The sequence below is a fragment of the Nuphar pumila genome, unplaced genomic scaffold (assembly GCF_984573655.1).
Source record: "Nuphar pumila unplaced genomic scaffold, dmNupPumi1.hap1.1 HAP1_SCAFFOLD_578, whole genome shotgun sequence".
NCBI classification, from domain to species: Eukaryota; Viridiplantae; Streptophyta; class Magnoliopsida; order Nymphaeales; family Nymphaeaceae; genus Nuphar; species Nuphar pumila.
In genome coordinates, this window is record NW_028323405.1 from 19,477 (window position 1) to 42,162 (window position 22,686).

The 22,686-nt window shown below is 52.8% G+C and overlaps 1 protein-coding gene across 1 annotated transcript; it reads right to left on the minus strand.

Moving 5' to 3' along the window:
- Window positions 1-11,422: 11,422 nt before the first annotated feature.
- LOC149810034 (calcium-dependent protein kinase 17-like) lies at window positions 11,423-17,026 on the minus strand. Its single transcript, XM_089994466.1, has 7 exons — window positions 16,613-17,026; window positions 15,674-15,806; window positions 14,967-15,046; window positions 13,880-14,019; window positions 12,432-12,662; window positions 11,900-12,084; window positions 11,423-11,784 (listed from the first exon to the last, which is right to left on the minus strand). Exons 1-7 carry the CDS (start codon window positions 17,024-17,026, stop codon window positions 11,423-11,425), a joined length of 1,545 nt encoding a protein of 514 aa, XP_089850592.1.
- Between the last annotated feature and the right edge of the window lie 5,660 nt (window positions 17,027-22,686).

The window sequence follows — 22,686 nt, forward strand, 5'->3', positions numbered from 1 at the left end:
AAAGACCTTGGCTTTGCCGTCCAGCATATTGACTCTGCCGCAGCGATTGTATGTTTATGCATGATATATTTGAAGCAGGGATGCACTCATCACAAAGTTAGAACGGATCTGCTAGAAGCAGGCAAGCCGAGTCCAAGGAAGTTGCGAGCATACTGCGCAGCCATATGGTGCCATGGATGTTCTGTCGGTAATGTCAACAACACGGCGCAATTGAATGTGGTCACAGGGATAAGAGCATGATTTCAATTGTATACCAGAGTGCTACGCGAGGTGAGGTGAGATGAGTTCATTCTGCTCGGGCGCTGGTGCTTTCGACAAAGCCCCAAACCCGCAAACCTGGAAATGCCTCGCCCCCTATTCTCAAGGAAGATTGTACTGGATAAAATAACAGCTCAAACAAATAGCGGCAAGATGCGACATGTCCTTTCCTGCGAACACGTACCGTGATGCATGCTGGGACATCCAGCGCCATGATGCCATCTTAGAGCCATCTCTTCATTCGATTTTTCCTTTCTTGGATGCGGCACAAGCAGGCAGGGATCGGTGGCAGAATAAGAAACCTGGCGAACACACAAACATGCTGTTGGCAGCCAGCCCCTATATCTGGACATCCCATGTACGTACGGTTGAGAAATGGAATGGCACATACGCGCAACATGCTGCAACGTAACCAGCCTCGAGCGGCTCTGGCAGAGCCTCCTGTCACTCTCCTGTCACGTCCCGAGTCAGCACTCCTGACCCAGTCAGGGCCCAACATTGAATTCCGCACTCACGAACATGCTGGCTGCACAAGTCCATGGCCCAAGCCTTGGCTGCTAAGCAGTCCCAGCCATGTACCAATGCCGCATTTGCAAATACACGCTTGCAACAAATGTCCCTGGCAGGCTAAGCCGTCCTGGTCTGAGTACGGAGTTCTTGAATTGAACGTGTATTTTGTCACACAGACAGCATTCCCATAGCTCAGGCCGTAACAAAGCATCCAACACACATCGCAACGGTGCAATAGGAACTAGCAAACCCCCCTGGAAAGCTCCACTGGTCAGCCGCTCTCGCAAATACTTCTTGAACGGGTATCAGGGGTATCTGAGGTCCAGGTGCCAGTCCAAGGTACCTCCAGGTATTGCAAACACCTGCGTTGCGTAACCTGTTCTGCCCAATTGCTGTCTGCACTACGGTACATCTCACAAAAGAAAAAAGAAAAAAGGAAAAGAAATACGCCAGCCCAAAGAAGGCGGCGCTGACGACAGCCAGAGCTGATATCGCGCCTAATTAGAGGGATGCAGCATCCCCACAAGAGGACGCAACTATGGAGGCTTGTGGAACGCCTATTAATAAGGTGGCGATTAATAAGGTGGCCGTCAAGCGGTACATCTCACGATGTCTTGCTTTTGTTCACCTCTCACTGCCACTCACTGATCTAGGCACTGCCAGCTCAGGATTCCGGGCGCTGTTATCATCCTACCATGACGAAAGGAGTATGTCAAGCCCAAGATCACCGACGCAATGCTCACCATCGCTGGCTGCATGACCAAACCCCTGCCCATACCGAGGCCCTGCGCGCCGCAGACGCTCAGGCGCGCGCGGCCCTTCGTGCAGCCAAACGACAGCACACCAAGCGCCCTCGCAGACGTATCAATGCCGAGTGGACTGCGGCACCGGGCGGCCACGCTGCCTGGAACCTTATGAAGGCCAACAAGTCCACGGACACTTCTTTACACACTATTGCCGCCCTGCACACCAGCGCGGGCCACCTCGCCACCACCACTCTTGACAAACTCGACCATTATGCATGCCTGGCCACGCCTGGCACCCCCCCTCCGGCCACCACCCCTGAAGAGGCGGCTTTCCGCGCGCATCACACGCATATTGAGGCCGCGGTGGCCCACATGGCGGCCAACCCCTCCCCGGTCGACCCGGCGCTGGACCTTCCCATCACCAGGGAGGAAGTCAAACTTGCGGTGAGCCGCTTCAAACGCTATGGATCACCGGGGCACGATGGCCTGCCCACCGAGCTCCTTCGCAATGGCGGCTCCTGCGAGCTAGACATGCTCACCACCCTCTTCGCTGTCTTTTGGAGAGCCGAACTTGTTCCCTCGACATGGCGCAAAGGCCTCGTAGTCAGCCTGTACAAGGCTGGCGAGCGCTCCGTTTGCGGCAACTACAGAACTATCACGCTATTGCCGGTCATCGACAAGCTGTTCACGGCGATCATCGGTGCTCGGCTGGAGAATACCCTTCCCCTGCACGACCACCAGTCTGCCTTTCGCAAACACCGAGGCACCATGTATCCCCTGTTTGTCCTTTGTTCTGTCATCTCGAGATGACAGAACAAAGGACAAACAGGGGATACATGGTGCCTCGGTGTTTGCGAAAGGCACATTGGGAGCTCCCTGCGCAAATCTAAAAATCTTCACACACACGCTTTTTCCCTGGACCTAAAACAAGCGTACGACCTCGTTTGGCACTCTGGACTGTTTACAAACTTCACCACAAAGGAGCCAAAGGCAAGTCATGGCGTATCATACGAGAGCTCTATGCTAAGGGCAGCAGCGCCCCGAAACTTGACGGCCAGCTTGGCAAATTCTTTACGATTGGGCAAGGCGTCGCCCAAGGCTGCACCATGCTTTTTAATGTCATGATCGATGACCTTTTGGTTGACTTGCAGTCCTCGTGCCAAGATGCAGGGATTACCATCCATCCTGCACGCCCCAACCTCGTGGGCCAAGGGTATGCTGACGACATTGAATCCCTGTCGGGCGCTCGCACAGGCCTGCAACACATTATCACCGCCTACAAACTGCACCTGGACTGCTGGAAAGGCGTGGCCAACATCGCCAAGTGCCATACTGTCGTTTTCCATCCCGCAGGCGCCTCTAGTGACCCCTCTGGCACGCCCATCATTGACGACGGCCCGGATCAATGGTACTGGGGGGATACCCCGTTGGCGAATACAGACCGCACAAAAAATCTTGGGTAGGTCTTGACGGCAGACTGCCAGTGGGCTGCGCATGCTCAGCTTGCCCGCCGCAAGGGCCAAGCCGCTGTACACATGTGGAAGCGCGCCCTGCGAAATCCACACATCACTATACGCGCCAAGCTTGCGATCATCAATAGCTGCATTAAGCCGTGCATGACTTATGGTATGGAGCTCTGGGCGCCACCCCCGGCTGTGCTCGCGCCCCTCGGGGTGCCGGTTCGACAAGCCCTGCGACTGGCTCTTGGTGTGCCGCGTGGCAAGCTGCGCGCCCAGTACGCGTCCGTGCTCCTGCACAACGACTCGGCGGTTCGCACCCCCGAGTCTGACAACCGCGCTGCCCATGTTCGCTACTGGTCCCGCGTCCGCCAATTCCCGGACGAGCGCCTGCAACAGCGCACATTGACAATGCTGCCGCCTGATAACCCTTGGCTGCGCCGTGCTTGCATGGCGCGCTGAGCTGATTGCGGTGGACCCCGCCTCCCCACTCGCGGCAGCCCTGTCCTAACCCCTGACCCCTTGGCGGACCCCACTCCTAACCCTGTCAGTAACCCAGCTGTTAACCATGCTGTCGCTCTTGGGGACGCCTTACGTTATGCGGATGCCGCCCGCGCTCGCTCGCTTGGTGTATTTTCGCTTGCACTATTTGGGGCGTCTTGCGCCACGCCCCAGCCTTACCTGGTGCATGATGTTGTTCACCATCTGCTACCCTTGCGGTCTGGCCGCTTTCATCGCGACCTGCCCTTCCTGCCAGCCTTGGTCGATGACCCACCCCCTTGTGTTTCTTGCCCGGACTGCCACTGTGTTATTTCTTGTGAAAGTGCCCGGTTCACACCCGCTGCAAGTGACCTTCGCATGGCCTTGCACCGCGTCACCTCTTGCCTCGCTACACGCGTTGTTACTGAATGGTATCGTGACGTTGCAGTACGGTTGTGCCCCACTTTGCCGATGGCCGTTGCCTTGACCGGCGCAATTCGTTCTGAGGGGCTTTGGGCGTCTGGCTGTGACGCTGCTTGGGAGCGTGCCGGCTTGCCCTTCCTTCGCCATCTGCTCTCTCCCACCATCGCCTGACGCGCCCAAGATCCCGCGCAGCGCGCTCGCATGTTGGAAGCCACCGGCTTGTATCTGGCTCACACACGATGGCTCTGCCTGGCGTTTTGCCAGTGCCTGCCACTTTTGGCGATCTGCCGTCCGTGCCTTTGGTCGCCCTGTGCGCATGTCTTTATCCGCCCTGTTGGCGCAACTCTTGATGCTGCCTTTTGGCGCAGACTTGTTGATGCTCTTCCCTTTTCTGTTCTCTCTGCGCGGGTTCCCGCGCTGGGGCTTGAGGCCGAAGCCCTTTGGGTGTGTCCTCGTAGGCGTAGTGCGCGTTTGCGTTGACCGGGCGCGTTTCCCGATTGATATTCTTTTTTCTTTTCTTTTCAAACGTCGTCTCCCTCCTCTGTAGGTCTACAGCTCTAGCTCAACTGAAAAAGGGAGAAGGCATGTGCATGAAGGGCATGCCCTTTCAGTGTTTATGACGTTTGCGCTTGGTCCTGAGCTGATCACTGGTAAAAGGAAGTCCACAATATGCGTATTGATGCAGAGTATCTGCAAGATACTAACCCAAGAGGTAGTAATGATGTGTACATGTGCTAATCCCGTGACACACGCAGACTGGGATGAACCTGGCCCATGCATCCGCCTGCTGTGCGCCCACATGGCTGAAGAAAGATGATGAGGCTTTGTTGACACCACACGCAGGCTTCTGGCACCGAATACAATGAAGTACTGTCCAGAATGCTTTACTCCGCACGAGGTATACTCACGTGGCACCGCCGGAAGAAGGCGATACGCAGGTTATGAGCCGCGAGAGATGGGTGATGTCTTAGCCGTCCTACCGGGTTTAGGACGGCCATATGTCAGATGTCCACAGATAACACGTCAAGAGACACTGGGGTACGCTGAGGGGTAAGGGACCTTTGCAGTCTGAGACAGCAATCTTGACAGGAAGACAAGCTTTGTTAGCAGCGGGAATGTCGGCATCCCTGCTCACCATCGAAGCGACTGCGGCCATTCATGGCTGCGGTGATGTCGCTCCAGAGCGTCGCTGGCAGCGGGCTCATGCACATGCATGGCGCCCCAAGTGAAGGCTATCGCCGACCATACATCCCAGCATATATCCTGGCCGTATCCGTGGTAGGCCCTGGATGATGGGGATGAGTGCCTGCGCTGCCAGGCTGGTGGAATTCCCGTTCGCGCCATGCATAAATTTCCCGAGGCACACCAATGCGCTGATTGCGTGCGCGACTGCCGAGCCGCCGTGCATTCAACATACACTTGGCCAGTCATGGGTCACCAACCCCTTCCATTTGCGCTTTTGCCTGCAAGAGACGGTCTCGAATCCGTCTCTATAGAACGTCTTCCCTTCAGCTGAGGACCTGCAGGAGCTGGTACTCCTTCCCATTGTCGCTGGGACAGCCTTCCATGCGATTCATGCATTTTGGATCACGCACAAGGAGAAAAGGATCCTTTGCTGGAGGCATGGCGCTCGAACGACCACTACGTTCATTGAATGTGTTGAACAAGCACACCTTGGGCGCAAGTCTTGATTCCAAAAGTTGTAAAAATGAGTGATTGAGATTTCTCACACGGATTAGCCCCGGAGACATGCCGAGGGAACAGAAAACGGAAGGCAGTCAAGCTTGCCAAAGAGCATCAAGTGAAGATTGTGCCGACAGGTTGATTTTGCGCAAAGTACCCACACAAGCTCGCCGCACCAAAGAAGATAACAGCTAAAAAAATCGCGGGTGGTGTTCCTTTTCAGCCTGTGCTAAGAATCACGTGCTTTGTGTAACGGGAAAGAAGAAAGCTGCATGAAAAAGGCCGCTAGTTACTTGCCTCGATGTTTGAATGCTGTGGGGCGCAACATATGTATGCTGTGCATACCCAGCACTGCACGCATGCACCATGACATAATTTTTCACGGTGCTAGTTACTCTGCTCTTTAATTAAAAAAAAGCTTGGAAGCCTAAATGCCACGGTTGAAGCCATCACCACAGTGATAGTCACCTAAAGAAAGGGCCTACGGATCGATAGCAGCTAGGTCAAGATAGCTCTCCGATTGCACCATGCCAAGAAAGCTCTCAAACGTGACTCCGCAGTCCTCCGCACAAACTTTGAGCATCGCCTCCTCCACAGCCAAATCGATGTCCGGGTCTGGCAGCTTTCCTCTAAGCATATTGACAAACGCGTCAGCCGAAATGATGCCGTCCGCATCCGAATCCAGATGGGCAAACGTGTCCCTCACACACTCCAGCCACATCTCCCTGCAGAATCTCCGCATGTAAAAGAGTGTTTGGGGGGGGGGGGTTTACACCAGGGGGATATGTAGCAGCAGGGGGAGTGCACCAGGCTACCGTAAACTAGTCGCCGTTGACTGAGGGGCTCTTCAAATGGCAAATGCATTGGCATTGACAGAGTCTGTGGACACCTCATTCATGCAGTGATGTGTGTCTTGTTGATGCAGCAGCGCTGACATGCGGAGAGGTAGCATGCAGTGTATTTGGCCAGCCGCAGCGAAGTTCAATAGCATCTGTTGCTGAGCAAACTGCCTTCATCTCGAGACTGTTTCTGCTTTACAGCCAGGCTGACTCGGCCTGAGCTGCAGGGTTCTACCTGACTATGTCATCGCACTCGACATGGTGGGGATTAGGGGTTAGCTATGGGTTAGCAACGGTACTTCAGCGATGTTCATGAGCGCAACTGGCAGTCAAACCTAGCAAGCGCTCGGCGCACACGCTCCAGTTCGCATCTCGCCGAAGGAGACCGAGCCATCCTCCAACAATTTTGTTTACACAAAACTCTTGTCTCGATTTCGTCAGTGCGCTTGATAACGCGTGGCATAATGCATTCCACGCACCAGCCGCATTCATGACATGACATTTCGTGGGACTCACGATGTCGCCTAATAGGACATCATGCGACCACCTTGCGTCAAACCTGTCTATCTCTGAAGACGATAATGCACCCATTCTGAATGGCATTCATGCGACCGTCCTGAAACCTATCTCTCTATCTCCAGAGACGAAAATCCATCCACCCATTCTACATGCGGCCAATGGGAGTGACGCACCTATGGTTCTCTTGGAGCTTCCTCCAGTCGAGCTGGCTGGCGAGAAACTTGGGACGCGACACCTTTTCGTCGGTGCTGACATACCGCATGAGCGCCCCAACTTCATCTTCAGATAGCTCAAAACCCATCTTCATGAGCTCCGCCTTGAAGTCGTCGGAACTGACGTTGTCGTCCCGATGGAGCCTGCGTGAGACTCAGAGTGTGTTGTTACTGTTGATGTCACCCTGAAGTCGCCCCCAGTACTTATTGGAGTTGCCAATGACAAAGTGGCAGTGTTGTGAAAGATACATCATTGACCACATAAGAGCAATAGCTACAGCTCATGCCGGCAGCAACCAAGTGCATACCATCGGCAGGATACAGCTCGTGAAGAGACAGATCCTCGTCAGCCTGTCTTGGAATGCAGATTCGCCTCTATATCAGTTGAAGGTTTGGCTCGTGCGAACGGCCACTCATGACAGGCTTGACGATTCAGACCGCTGACGTTCAATGAGCTGTATGATCTCATGTGCTGACTTGGTTGCTTGGTAATGGTTCCCTGCCATTCTTTATGTGGTGTAATGATGTATCTGTTTACAGCACCAAGGTATGGAGCTGCAACCTAAGTATGCTCCATGCGGTGCCTGAAAAGTCCAGGGATCCCTAGTACCCTCTCCAGGGACCCCTAGATCAGGTCTCTTTGGCTTCCATGGAGTTGTGTGGCTGAGTCACGGTACAGTCACAAGGCTCACCTGAGGCCTCGGAGCAACGATCGCATCTCCGGGAGGCGGCCGTCCTGGTCAAAGAACTTGGTCAGGAATTGCTGCAGATGCGGGTCGTGCTGGGAAGCCTCCTCGATGCAGTGCTGACTCATTTCCCGCGCGTTCTGCAATCGGTCCGATGGCTCCGCTGCCTCGCTCGATTTATTCACTTGCAGCAGCTTCTCCTGCACGCTCAGTGCCCCTATATCACCTCACCACGAATGATGGTCTGCGGGGAATTGCAGCATCACGCTACAACTTCACGCAACATCTTGATATGCGGCGTATGTGATGTCGCGACCGCGAAGTTCACGACATGACAACGCTTCGCTTGCCCCGGATGTGGCAGTACCAATTTTGGTGGTAGCGCGGTGTTGGCAAGCCCGCGATACGAGCCGAATGTCGAACGAGCCCCGCATATTCGACCTGGTGATGATTGACTTGCAGTAGGTATCCTTCGCTCCATTTCTTTCCTCGTTGCCTAGTCTACGGGAGATACACGAACAACACGAAATAAATGCAAAACAAACTTTGACAGTGGCTCTGAATTAACATGAAGAGATTTGCATTACGAGCCTCTTTGTAATTCAACGTCTTGGATCACGTCCTGGATTTCAAACATTATTATTTCGTGCCCGAGGCGAGCAGCAAAAACATCGCTCGCCAGCACAGGCCCCCACATAGGGGTATCTCGAGAGATAGCGGACCTTCAATGAGGTGGCCGCGACTTCGGCAGTGGTAGGGGGCAGCATGTCCGTCCTCGAGTGCGTTCCAGAGCCGGCGCGCATTATCCCAGGCATAGACCCCGGGACAAAGGTGCCACTCGGGACGGCGGTTGCAGGGGCGGAGGAGGAGCTGGGCCCCTTCAAAATCGAGAGCGCGCCCGCGGCCGCCGGAGACGCTGGCGCAGCCACGGGCGCCCTGGGGCTGTCCCCCGGTTGATGCAACTCCGCGAGGGCGAGGAAGCGCCCCTTCACTTTGCCCTCCTCAACCGGCATGCTGCTCATTCCCGCGAGAGGCCCCTGGGGGCCGCTTTCCACGCCTCCAACCAGCGCCTGCGTGGGTGGCACAGCTTATGATGATGTATCATTTTACAACACTACCGCATCCACATGGACATCGGCAACTCCGAGAACTGCTTGGGAATCCGTGTAGCCGCTACCGTCACCCGAGGCAAGCTCCGAAATTGAATCATGGTTCAGGAGCCTCAGCGGAAGGGACGGCGCAAATATTTGAGCATCAAGGCCTCACCTGTAACGAAGCAGTAGGGGCGGAGTCAGACACACGGGCACTGCTGCTAGTTGCCGGTGTCAAAGGTGTGACCGCGTCCGTCATGCGACGGGCGTTCCCTAGGTCCTGTGACAGCGCCTTGGACAGCTCCGACACCGAGCTCCTCCCAGAGGCCGGAGCGCGGGCTGATGGGGACCGTGGCGAGCCCCAAGGCGCTCCACTTGGAGGGGTGCCTGGGGCGTGTGCTGTTGTTGATGGTGTGCCGATCGCTGGCAGGGCCTCGGTGGAGGGCGGTGGCAAGAAGTCGAGGGTGGCTTTGCGTGCCGCGTTGGGCGATGTCATGACTGCTTGGGAGAACGCTGTGCGCTTGCCATGGAGCGAGCCTCCATGGTTAGACGTGTCCAACGCAAGCCTGAACTCCGTTCCGACAACGCCGTTACGATCACGCTGTCGATGTCGATTCCAACAGAGAAAAGCACAAAACAAAACAGAATCTGCCGGGAAATCACTCAAGCCGTACCTGGAGATCGGCTTAGACTTCAACGCTACATTATGCTATTGAGTTGAAAACCAGCTAACGTGCGATAGATGATGTTGCCGTAAAACCCAAAAAAGTGCCCAAGTCACTGTGCTAGGCCTCCGAGTGAGGCGATACAGGTCAGAATCTTTGAGTCGACCGTCACGACAATCTTGCAAAGTGCTTCGCTACCAAGCAGGTGAACGTCTCACAGTATGTTGCCATGGACTCCCAAGAAGTACTTGGAAACTCCGGCGCACGTGTTGATGCAGTGCTGGTATGAGGTAAGCTCATTTGAAGCATTAGATGCTTATAGTGGGCACATCTTACCTCACGAGATCAACAGCTATCTTGTTTTACACGACATAGGTTTGCGTGCACCTTGTACCCTATACAGTGTGTTTGCAAAGCGCAACAAAGGATCTTCTCCCTGCTGAACACGCATGCACATACTTCTGCACAAGAGGACATGCAGAGTGGAGTTTTATTAGCTATACACAGGGAAATGGCCGGAGTTACGACATGCTGACTTGAACCACCCACCTTGCAATGGCTCAATCGACAGCCCAGACGGCCCTTGACATGGTGAAGGGCTCGAACATATCAAAAATTGACATGTCATGCGAATTACATAGCAACAAACCCAGAATATCCCCCCTGCAGTCGTGTATTTTCGGGGTGACAAGGTGGCTGCCCCCTCGACCCCCCCCGACCCTTGGCCGAGAGGGGGGCTCCCCCCGCCCTCCTGACATCATGCACAAGTGCAATTGCTATGTTTTTGCGGTGGTCCCCTGCCCTGGTGTGCTGTGAAGCCGGAGATACAGTCCTATGAATGATTGCCATATACGTGCACGTAGGCGCCATGCCACACAGTCAAGCCCCCACGTGCACAGACGAAACAATTTCACCAGCTTGCAGCGTGGTTTTTTTAGCATATGTGGTTTCACATCACTCCCGAAAGCTCATGGCCTGTAGCGTCTATCACGGGTAGTTGGGCCCAAATGAAGTCATCCCATACTTCGCGCGAAAACCTGTTGTGGTGTAGCCCATCTTTGAGCTGCGACTGTGGTCTGGAAACTCAAGTTCTCGAAATCCCGCCGGTATGAACATTGTAGTACGCTCCGAGTTCTGTCTATATAGTCTCCATACGAGCTGATTAAGGCACAGTACCCTATGGCCAAAGTCATGACTATCCCCGGCACTCCCGTAACCACAACTTTCTCAATACTTGTCCGATTGTAAATTTAAAAATATGTACAGACGCGTCTCGGCCCGGGGCGTATTGTGAAGGCACCGCCTTTACCTACTCATTTCGCGCTTTTTCAGCACATTTGCTCAACGTCTTGACCCTCTACGGGCGATGTGAAATCCGCGAAAAATATATCTGCCAAAGTATGCACAACTAGGTCAAACACTCCCGACAGAGCTAAGATTTATTTTGATCACTGGTTTCAATAAGACCGGTCGCATTCAATTCCGTTGTGTGAGGGCTTCGGAATGGGCGCGACGTTTGTGTGAGAAAAGTGTGATGGTGACGTCAGGATCACCCGCCAGCTCAGTGACATAAACCGTGTATAGCTAATAAATCTCCACCCTGTGTGCAGTAGTATCTCAGAGGGGCAGAAACCTCATAGCTCATGGCCAAACTACATCGAATTCGCGCATTCAGAGCAGTTCATGTCATGTGCTGAATCGCAGGACGTCAACCCACACAGGAATTGTGACGGAATTCCACTCATCATGATGTGATACGGCTTCCAGATAGTACTTAGAGTTTGGCAGTGTCCAATCCCGCTACGTGAGACGCATTCTGTAAGCGGCGACGACGCCAGGGCAGAGCTTCAATGTCACACCTGCCTGCTTTGTTCTGCTCTTCGACCTGCCGCAAACCGCCGCTGAGCTGGCGGTGTAGCAGGTGGCGGCCGCGCATCGAGCCCTCCTGAGTCATGCGGCGTCTCAGCAGTAGAGTGTGCTTCAGGAATGCTGATCCCGCGTGAGCGCTTCCCCCCACAACCCCCCCCCCTGGGCGAGCTGCCAGAATCTTCCCGTGCTGACTGCTTCCCCCGCTTGGAGGCGACTTGCCTGCAGCACGGAACACAACGAAGTTGGACTGCGATCGCCGACAATGCAGCAGAACTCCGAACGAGACGCACACAACGCTGGTCATGAATGTCTCGCACGTTGCCGACGCTCACTTCGGCTGCGGTACCTTATTTACTTCACGCAAGTGGTGGCATTTTTCAACAAACACATCATCGGCATGTGAAGCGGTTAGGGGTTGGGTCACTGCGACGTGCGAAGGGGGTGATGGAGTGCGAGCGCACCGTCGCTCATGGCGTCCGTTTCTGATTTGGTGCCTCTGTGAGACGGTTCCGTGCCATGGGCGGAATCTTCGCGCACAAGAGGAAGGTCCTCGTCCAGGGGCGGGAGGCTTGAGACAGGGGCCGCCGCCAAGCGCTGCAGCAGCTCGTTGGCAATGAGCTCCAAAATAGTCCGCTGAAGCATGTCCCTGCAAAACGACACCATGCACATTCAGCCTGTACAAAGGTTATGTCTGGTACCTGGATTGCTGATTTCCACTATCTGATGTGCTTTTCGGGCAAGGAGATTGCAAGAAAGCACCTGTTCAAATCTTTTCCGGTGCAAATCCCCTGAAAAATCGGCTATTGCACTATCTAATGTCAGGTGCAGACATACAGGATATTCGTAATTTGTCGTAGCCTGAGTTGAATGGTTTGCAGGCCTTGCACAAGGGATGAAGCATGCTTGTATGGCAAGCGGCGATACGGCATTTTCAAAGCAGCAAATTGGCGGGCTTCTGCCGGGGCAAGTGCAGCACACTTTTTGGCAGCGCACCTTTGAGCGAACTGCTGGATACGTGTGACCACGGTGGTGTGAAGGGGGGCTCCTTGGTCCCGCTCCGCCGAGGTTCCTCCACGCAGCCAAGGGTGTTGGAGGGCCTCCGCGGCGGAGGGGCGTTTGGCTGGGTCCTTGTTCAAAAGCGTCTTTATGAAGTCCTTGGCCTCCGCTGACACATCGGCCCAACAGGCCCTCGAGAAGCTCGGCTCTTGAGTCAGAATTGCTTTCCTGAACTCAGCTTGATGAGTGATGATGCTGTTTCTTTCACAGTGCAACTTCATGGACATTGGCAATGCCAAGAGTTCCTTGGGATTCAATGCTACCATTACCATGCTTGTGGGCGCACGTCGTGCGCACCCAAAACTGCGTGCGCGCACGTGTGCGGGTGCTTTACGTGCGTGCACGTCGTGCGGAGTGCTGTTCGCGCCGTAACTGATGTTGTTGGCGCCAGAAGCGACAAATTCAAAATTTGAACCAAACTAAACAAGGTGTAAAGACGCATTCGTAGACACAATATATTGCAACTACACTGCTGTGGAGGTAAAACCTCAACCATGGAGGGTTTCTTGAGCACGCCGCGTGCCAGTACCATTGGCAAGCGCGCTAGGACAGAACCTGCCACCTCTGGGTCTACTGCTCCAACCTTTGTGCTGACTAGCAAAGACCCTATTTGGGAGGAATTTACTGTTCATGGCGTCGACGCTAGTGGCAACTATTCCGCAACTTGTCCGCATTGCGAAAAGACGTTCTCATTCAAACCCGGTCGTGCCAAAGGCCACATACATGTGTGATGACCACTGAGCGGGACTCCATCACTATCACGTACGAGCTACGCGCGACTGCGCAACGGGGGCGAAGCCGCTCAAATGAGTCAAATTCCGCACGTACGCGCCCCATCTGGACACGTGCGCGCACGTCCGCACGAGATCCACAAGCATGACCATTACCCGCACTGCCTCTGACATACATACGTCCACCGAAAATTTGAAGTCAAGATATGCGTCAGTCAAGCATTTGGAGTTTCTGATGCCCATCTGGATAGTGTACTTGCAGCTATGTGCTATGCTAGGTACACATCAGCCTTCCCAAGTCCGGCCCTCTAGGGTTAGTGTCACGCACAGGCTACACGAGTCGGGCCTCTACTCATGTATCCTAGGACGGATACATGTCAGGCAAGCGTACCTTAATGAAACAGATACCTCAGTCACTAACTGCGACGATGTTATATTCTTCTCAACTGTTCTGGTTGGTACTTGCTTATACCATGTAAAACACCAGGGGCTCTAGAGCAGTTGAAAATCGACACTCAGGAAGGAGAGAGCAAGAGGACGCTGTGAGATCAGTCAGAACAGGCGTGCTCAGATGCCAGACAAGACGTAAATCGGACAGTGAGCTCAGGCATGGAGAACCTGCTCCTCGAGCTTGCACCGTTGGAGGGAACTGACCAGATGAGCGAGAGGGCTGCATTTCGAGGGTTACGATGGTCATCGAACGGCAAGAACCCTGACAGCAGCTGATATGTCATCACCCCTGCCGCCCAAACGTCCGACACCGGGTACACTTCGCTTGACAGCACCTCTGGAGCCTACACAAAAAGTGCGTGCTGTTGTTGATAGAACAGGTTTGACGTCTGTGATTCAGCGACTCACAGGAACTGTTCCGAATCGTTGGAGTTCCGCCATGAGCTAACAGCTCATAGCTAGATCCATCATCGCTCAGCTATGAAGAATCTGTCTCTCTATGTGATGTAATGATGATAGAACGAACTTGTGTAGAACAACACATAATCATCAGACCAAGTGATCAGTGTATAACACTACCGCATCATGATGGTGATGGATTTTCATGTTTCGAACTTGACTACTTGACTGCTTGGTGACACCTTTCTGCCATTGTCGATGTGATGCAATGATGTATCTTTATGTACCGGTGCTCGCTTCCAGCTTTGGCGGCCGTGCGTTGATGACAGGCTTGCCTGCTCCCGACCGCTGGCGTTCAATGAGCTGTATTGTTTCGAGCGTGTTTGCTTGACTGCTGTCCGCCTAAGCCGTAATTCTTGCTCATTATCTCCATTATGCAATGATGGTGTGTCCGACAACACGACCGAATCCACATGGGAATTGGCAACTCCGAGTACTTGTCTGATCTGATGTTGTGATGTTCTAATCTGATGACGATTTGGGATAAAGTGTCCTTTGCGGTGAAGATCACTCGATAGTCAATCAGAATTGGTGTGTGCTGAGTGTCCGATCATGCAACACCCCCTGAAAAGCCACTTTCGGGCTCACCATCATTGAACCTAACCCCTCAAAAAGCCACTTCCAAGACCGTAAGACATGTGGAGGGCGTGCAGCAATATGCTTACATTCTAGAAGATCAGATGAAGAATGGTAAGTGATGATTGTACACAAACTAACCATACAAGTTTTACCACGAGGGTTGATTCCCCCCTGTTCCCCTGCTGACAGGGACGGCCAACGCTATCTCAGATCTCATATCCAAGAAATACCGCAATGAAGGGTTTGGTCATACCATAAACCAGGCGGTGCCATCCAAGCCAAGGTCTGTCCGTGGCAGCTCATTCACATCATAAAACGTCGCCAAGCCAAAATCTGCACATCAAACAACTCGGTTGACCGGTCCGAAGAGCGCGCTTGGGCAACGGCGGAACTGGTCAAGGTAGCCTAACGAAAATCACATGTAAATCCTCAACGTATTGTGAGCCTGCTCCTTTCTCTGTGCAACAACACTGACTCGATTTCCATCTGGAGTAGAGAACTGCATCAGCGCGAAAAAAGGGCATACCTAGGGTCAGAGCGATTGGTCCAGATCGCTGACCAGTCAGCGCGCACACGAACGCTACACTACACCTCATACCAACAAAAACTAGACCAGTACAGGCATCCCAGAACCATAGAGACCTTCGACGACAATGGAAGCCATGTTGGCCTGGCCATTCATGTACTACGAACGGTGCTCTTGGGCAATGGAAAGGGACAGAGAGTGCAACAGGATGCATCATCATCAGAGATCAAAGAGATCACGGAAAAGAGAGGGATTAATCCCTCTCCCTCTCAGTCAAAGGCTTGCTATCTCTAGATGGATGAATTCTCTGACGCATCCCTGGACTCAGAGAAATCCTCCCCCCTCATCATTTCTTGAAACAACATGTGCCGCGATGCTGTGTTGGAGAAAGTGAACAGCCACCTGTTTGTGTTGAGGGGGTAGCGGGGGCGCACCAATAGCTTTAAGCGGCGATCGTACGGATGTGTTGAGCAGCATGAAGTTCCCTGGTTTGATGTCACGGTGCAGGATGCCCATCTTATGGCACTGCACTAGGGTTCGCAGAACCGCACGCATGTAACTTGCGGCCTGAAGACAAACACAAGGAGTCAGAATCAACATCATGTCGACATCAGCTTGAATGTCCTTGGTCAAAATCATACTCGCCGTGAATCGGTCTAGCAGCAGCTTGTGTGGCACCATCCCAGCCTGCGGGTTGCAAAAGGGCATGCAGCCTTGGATGATAACACTATGAATGGTGATCAGGTATATGTTGGTGAGTGCGTGCTTGTCCCGGCGCCTGAAGCATGTTGCCCCTCATTAATCACTTGAGGGGAACAGTGATGGCAGCCATCGACTGGTGAATGCGTGATCTTGCACTTACGTCAAGATCTGGGCGTGTCATGACACGTTAACATGCTGAAACATGTGTGGACGTGATTTGCAGGTCGGCAAGCATGCATTGCTCGTCTCCAGTGCACGCAGACAGGGGCAAGCAGCAAGCATGCTAGCCAGTCGACAATGGACAGCCTGTGGGATCTGCACTGGCTGGCGTGGCTCGTGTTGTCAAGTCATGACATCCGTTGTTCACCCATTCAAGGGGGTTGAAAAGTCGCTGCGATCATGGCAAAAACATGGAACGGAACCCAGAACGAAAGCGTGTGAGTCAGCGTCGACATCGTGCCCACTCGACGGAAGAAACGAATGGTAACGGCCGATGTGCATTCCACGCGTGCGATCATTTTGATTATAAAATTATACATTGTGCATTCACAGACCTTTTGGTGTGCGCTGACAAGCTCTCTTCCAATGCAAGAGCATGAAGCATCATGGTCGGCACTGAAAGAAAGGCTGTGCGCTTGTTTCCCTGTGCCCATCAGGTCTGAGAACCATACCGTTCGTTCCGAATAGTGCCTAGAACCCATTTCATGCCACAGCTCTCCGCCCGTGCAAGCCTCCATGACGATGTACACATTTTTCTCGTCTTCGAAAGCCCCTTGTAAGTGTACCACACTCGCGCAATCACGGAGCTTGGCTAGGATTTCCACTTCCCTTCTGATATTGTCCACGTGCTGAAGCTGCTTGGTCACGGATATGCCTGGAAGTTCCAAGCGCTTCTCCAACACCTTGCAGGCATACTTGGCGCCAGTCTCACGATGCACAGCACTGACCACAGTCGCAAAACCACCTTTGCCCAATCGCTCCCCCAGCTCATAATGCTGTTCTATATCAGAAGGATAACCACATACTATTGGCTGTTTCAATGCATCCTCTGCCGCAGCAACATCCCATATATTGAACTCGGGCATTGCTGCTGTCGACACGTGTACCTAATCGACCCATCGAAGGAAGAACGTGGACAACCTATCATCAATGGCTCTCAACGAAGAGTCCATGGGATTTGCAGGCTATGTGTCCAGAGGGCTTGGGTGCGAGCTTTCTGGCATAGCTGCCGACTGCGAAATGTTGTGCCTACCGATAGCTCGCACCGCCTATCCGCATGACTGTGCACCTGACAGGTGACCTGTCACAACTGGCACAAGAACAGGCATACGCGAAAGTTCCTGGGTTGCGTATAGCTCGAACGGTTTCTCTTACCCCAACCAAACCTCGTTAGACCGCCCCGTACGCACTGCCGTACACGTGCGGACACGACTGCTTCGGCGTGTGCTTGCCGCACACGCCGAGTATACGTCCATATTGAAGGGTGTGCTCCCCTACCTCGTTATAACTAGTACCAAACTATTTTGATCACGTGTCAGCTGGAAATCTAAAAGGCAGTCCACATTTGGCCAGGCAACAGGCCTCGAAGGAAAAAAACACGCAAAAAACGCCACCCGAGAGCGCCGGCGTAGAACGACAGCCAAGGCTGATTCCGCGCCTGAACAAAAGGTCTCCCAGGAGCTTCCTGGTCCGCCCAGATCTTGGTGGACGTTCAGGAGTGGACAGCTCGGCCCGAGATCCGGATGCAAGGGTTGAGACAGTGAAGGGATAGGTTCCGGTGCAGGTTATGGCACGAATTGGCTACCTTGCCAACTGTGCCAGATGGAGATGGTTGACGCTGTGCAACATGTTGGTGGGGGCACGACATGCTGAAGATGACCCAGGTGTATGTAAACCCCCTTGAATCAATCAATCAATCAAGCGGGAATCACGCCCTTGCCGTTGCTGCAAGCTGGGCGCACTGGTATTGCCCTTGCATCAGCGCCTCCCATGGAACACACACGTTAGCAACTGCGGGCAATTTTCATGCAGGGCGATGATCCGGACGCTCAAATGTTGCTAGTTCTGCTGACAGTAGATGGACGTCAGCAGTGGAGAACTGGGCTCACCTGGCAGTGACTCAGCACGAAAGCCCAATGCTATGGAATTGCATGCATGAAAACCGTAACAATACCAACAAACAGGCGAAATTTTTGGGAGCGTGACATCATTTTCCCGGGATTGTTCCTGTACAAGCACCAGAAAAATCGTCACATTCTCTCTATGTAAACTTTGGCGGCGAGTCCAAAAGCGTGACCATGACAGCCTGTTCGTTGGGAATGATTCGGCAACTGAACGTGAACGCATCGTTTGCAGCCTGCTTGAGCTCACATATCAGATGATTCAGGCCGTGTTGTCAGACCAGTCGACTTTGCAATAGACACGTGCATGCATGATCCTTCAACACCCTTGAAGGGTCAACACGCTTGACACTCCGCTCTAGGGTGTGGTGTCAAAAGCCCCCTAGGAACATCCTTCCGTCGGCGCAATGCTTCAGAGATGCCCACACATGCATCCATATGGATTATGCATAATGGATAGTAAAGCATTGTCAACAGCTGCACATGGATGGTGGAAAGGACCTACATGAAGATTGCACATGAAGCACAGCATGTTGTGTCTACCAGTTGATACATGACGTGTATTACAACTTGAGATCGCTCAAGGGCTTCAGAGGCGCAAACATGTTCAAACTCAACCAAGATTTATTGTGAACCACATGGAGCATTAGAGGCAAAACTACCATCCACCAACATGAGCTTCCCAGCACATTCGCTTGGCGCAACAGCACATTCACCACGATGTCCAAGGTTCATCATAGAAAGAATGAAATGCAAGGAAACAAACACATACTACCCAATGGGTCTTGGAGGAGCTAGGTTAATGTGGTGTCCGGTCATTACCGCAAGTACGAGCCAATAACGACCATTTGCGTCTGAAGGACTCCCTACAAATATGATCAACGTTCATTTTCAGCCACAAGGCGGCTCGCACCGCACCTTTGTGGCAGACACTGGCCAGACTTGCACCATGCAGGTGGCTGTGCATCGCAATGCACGATAACGAGCCCTGGGTCTAACAGATTAGCATGCACACAAATGAGGAGACTCGAAGTATTTATTTTCACACCAGCAGCAGTCGCTTTAAGAAAGTCGCGTTTCAGCCATGTATGGTCACACCCTGAGCGAAAATACAGTATCATGGCAACATGGCCCGGATATCAGGATATGCTGTCCTGCTTATTTTCTCAAAGGTTAGTAGCCAGTAAAATGAACGAAGAAAGCGGCATGTTCAGCTGTAAACCACACGGTTCGTTCCCCACGCGAGAAAGTGTTCAAATTCTGGTGACTATCGTGGAGTCATGTGTCGACAACCTATCTGACAAACACCCATATGGATGCATCTCGCCCACTTTCAAGAGTCTTGGAATATGTTAGACAACACCGGTAATCAGTATGGCAGCAGTTCCGTACGCATGCCATGCAAGGGACACCTCAAAGTCCGCTTGCATGATCAAATGTGCAGGTGAACAAGGAATGGATTCATCATTCACATGGAGATTGAACCATTTTCGTCCTTGCAATCCTCCTCACGACCGGACAAAGAATGGGAACTGATATCAAGCAACAACACCGCTGCATCATCACTGCTTGTATGAACTTTGCGTGCCAAAGTAAAGAGCTCAAATCAGTTGGAAATCACGCTATGTTTACGTCGTCTCAGACAAATAAATCAATTAACCGAAAACCTCGCCATGTCTCGGAAGACGTGCCTTTGGGACAATTGGACGTGCAATTGACACAATCTGGCCAAATGCTGCTTAGTACCTGTTTAGTAGCCCTGCTTCCCACCTATTTGTAAATCAGTGGTATCAAACATTACAGTACCTGAACCATTCCAAAGCCGTGCAGTAGTTCTGGAAGCAATTCCAGACTTACAGCCAAGAGAATAATTGAATCCTGTGATGCAGCCCTCATAAATGAATACATCAATCAATCGGGAATCCCACCATCCCCTGTGCCGTGAAACACGGCGAGGGAGACGTACCCAGGGGACTCATGAATGTCTGCCTTGCATCTCTGAGCATTGAGACTTGCTTCGTATGAGAGTTTTGGGTAACCCACACACATCCGCTTTATTCAAGGACGCCCTACAAAGCGTTGAAATTGGCGTACTCAGCAGCAACTTGCCATGAGATAAAGTCAACTGGCAACTATGCCAGATCCATGTAAGAGTTCTAACAAGTCCTCACGGGCCGCTAGCACTTATCTCTCGTGCTTGGACCCTGAGAGATTGTGCTTCCAAAGAACTCGATATTTCAAAATGCAGACGGCGGGCGGACGGACGGACATGAACATGCATGTGCTTCTTGAAAAATAAACATTCAATCGTGACCTAACCCAGATCCACGTTTCATAAGATATGAATGAGTCAATATTGATTGATCGGCAACCACGCCAACTGATGAATTTGGGGCTTTCAGTCTGATCGGGAACAAAAAGGATTGCTTTGGCATGCGAAATACATGTTCTTAGGGAAGTGAAAACGAACGCACCAGCCCAAAGAAGGCTACAAGAGCAGTTAATAACTATTATGAGTAATAGAAGAAGGCAGTGGAGTACTGGAAGATGAATAGAAAAATAAATCAGCAAGAGCGTTGAAATACATTTCTCCCTTTCGCACCTGAATGGAGAAATGTGCTCTTAGGATTGAAGGGATGCGAATGTGCTTGGATAAAATAAATAAATCAATCAATCGAGGATACTTCAGCGCTTCGCCAGACCTGGTGTGGATGCTCAATTTCCCCCAAAAAGCCATGCTTCTCGGGTATCTGGACCCAAAAAATCAGAGGGTCTGGCGAATCGCTGAAATGCTTGAGGGGACAACGACTACATCTTCATCAACGCACCATCGGTGGCGCCTTCACTGGGGGCAAGTTGTCCAAGTAACAAAGACTCCGGGCATCTTGATGGTTGTCAAACCGTGTTTCACCAGCAGTACTATGGGGCAGCCTCCAGCTGGATTTGATGGAATGAAGCCTTTGATCCATTTTTTGCCAACAACTTGCACATTTTTGGCTGGCACCGATCCAAACAGCACCGTCACAGGCCCTGCACAAAACACGCATAGGTCAGCATAGTGACTGGCAAACATCGTACAGTACAAACTTGCCACAACAAAGACCTTGAGCCGGGAAAGACGGGTGTGTGGCCTGTGACAGCAGGTCGTCAGAGGGCCTCTTTTTCTCTAGAGGTGCTTGATGCATGTTTTGGGGTTGTTGGCACCATTGGCATCCGCAGCAGCGGGTATAGTGAGTGCTCGTAACAAGCACTCACTATACCCGCTGATAGACGTCCGACGGGAAGACCGCTAGCGGCCGGTTATTCAGGTTTCCTGGATATCCCGCTGGTCTTATCAGTACTCCACATGGATTAACGCCATCTGGGGCAACAGGAGGTTGTGGGTTGAAACCCAGCTTAGGGTCTTCGGTGTTTAGCGCAAGTGCTGCTTGCAAGGTAGTATGCGAATGACATCCAAGCTGTCTACAGACTTTTGGAGAAAATGGCAGGACCGTCCATAACGCCATCTTATTGACCGCGCGTACAAGACATCTGATGTCGTCCAGACAAACTGAGACCGTCCTCGATGTCAACGTAGCTCCTGGGAAATCCCCAGGGGCCCTCGCCGCGGGTGGCAGGCAACCACCCGATGTATGAGAGCTCCCAGGGTACCACGTTCGGCGAGACGGCAACACGGGGACAAGGCATCGGCCGTGTTTATGCCTGAGGTCTCGAATCTCAGCATGGGGATGATCTCGGTCAACGCACTGGTCAGGAGCGCTCATGAGTTCCCAAGTCGAGCATAAAACGAAACCCACCACAGGTGAGGCTCGAACTTGGGACCAACCGATACCATATCAAGTGCTTTACCAATTCAGCAACCTGAAAAGGTAGGCGCTGCACTGCGAGGACAGACTCATGGTCAGGTGGTACACATGCTACTACATACAAGCCTTAACAGGAAGGTAGGAAATGCTTGTGCCTTTTGCCATGCGTGTCTGCAGGGGGCGCTGAAGTTGTCCACGCCCAGACACACGCGTGCACCACAACACGAGTTCAATAATGCGTTTGGAGCATGTTTGATGTCGTCCCGTGTGATTCCCGATTGATTGCTTATTTGTTCATCCGAGTGGTGCACACCTTTCATTTTGTCGAAATTCTCGCCCCCGATGATAAAGGTGTTGGGGAGGGGCTGCGACTTGCTGCCCTTGTTGGGAACGATGTCGTAGAGACCGGGGTTGCCGCTGGCAGCGAGCACAGAATCAAAGGGCTTGTTGAAGACGTAGGACGAAATCTGCGGCAGGTTGCCGCCGTCGTCGTATTGCGCCAGCAAATGCACACCACCGGGCGCATGGAACATGTCGATGCCTCTGGACTCAGGGTACGTCCCTGCGGAGGCGCTGTCGGGTTGCCCGACATCATTGGCAGGGTTGTACCTCCAGCTGCTTTTGAGATAGTCCGCAACGAAAATGTGGTGCTTGTATGCTCCGCCGAACGCGTGGGACTCGTACTCGAGCAAGCCTGTTGCGGCCGGTGGCATGAGCAGCTGGGGACGACAAAAGCCTGCGGTGGGGGGAGGGGAGCGTTCTGTGAGGGGAATGAATTTTGCAGGAGGGCTTGTGGCCCGCGCGGCAGAGCGCCAGGTT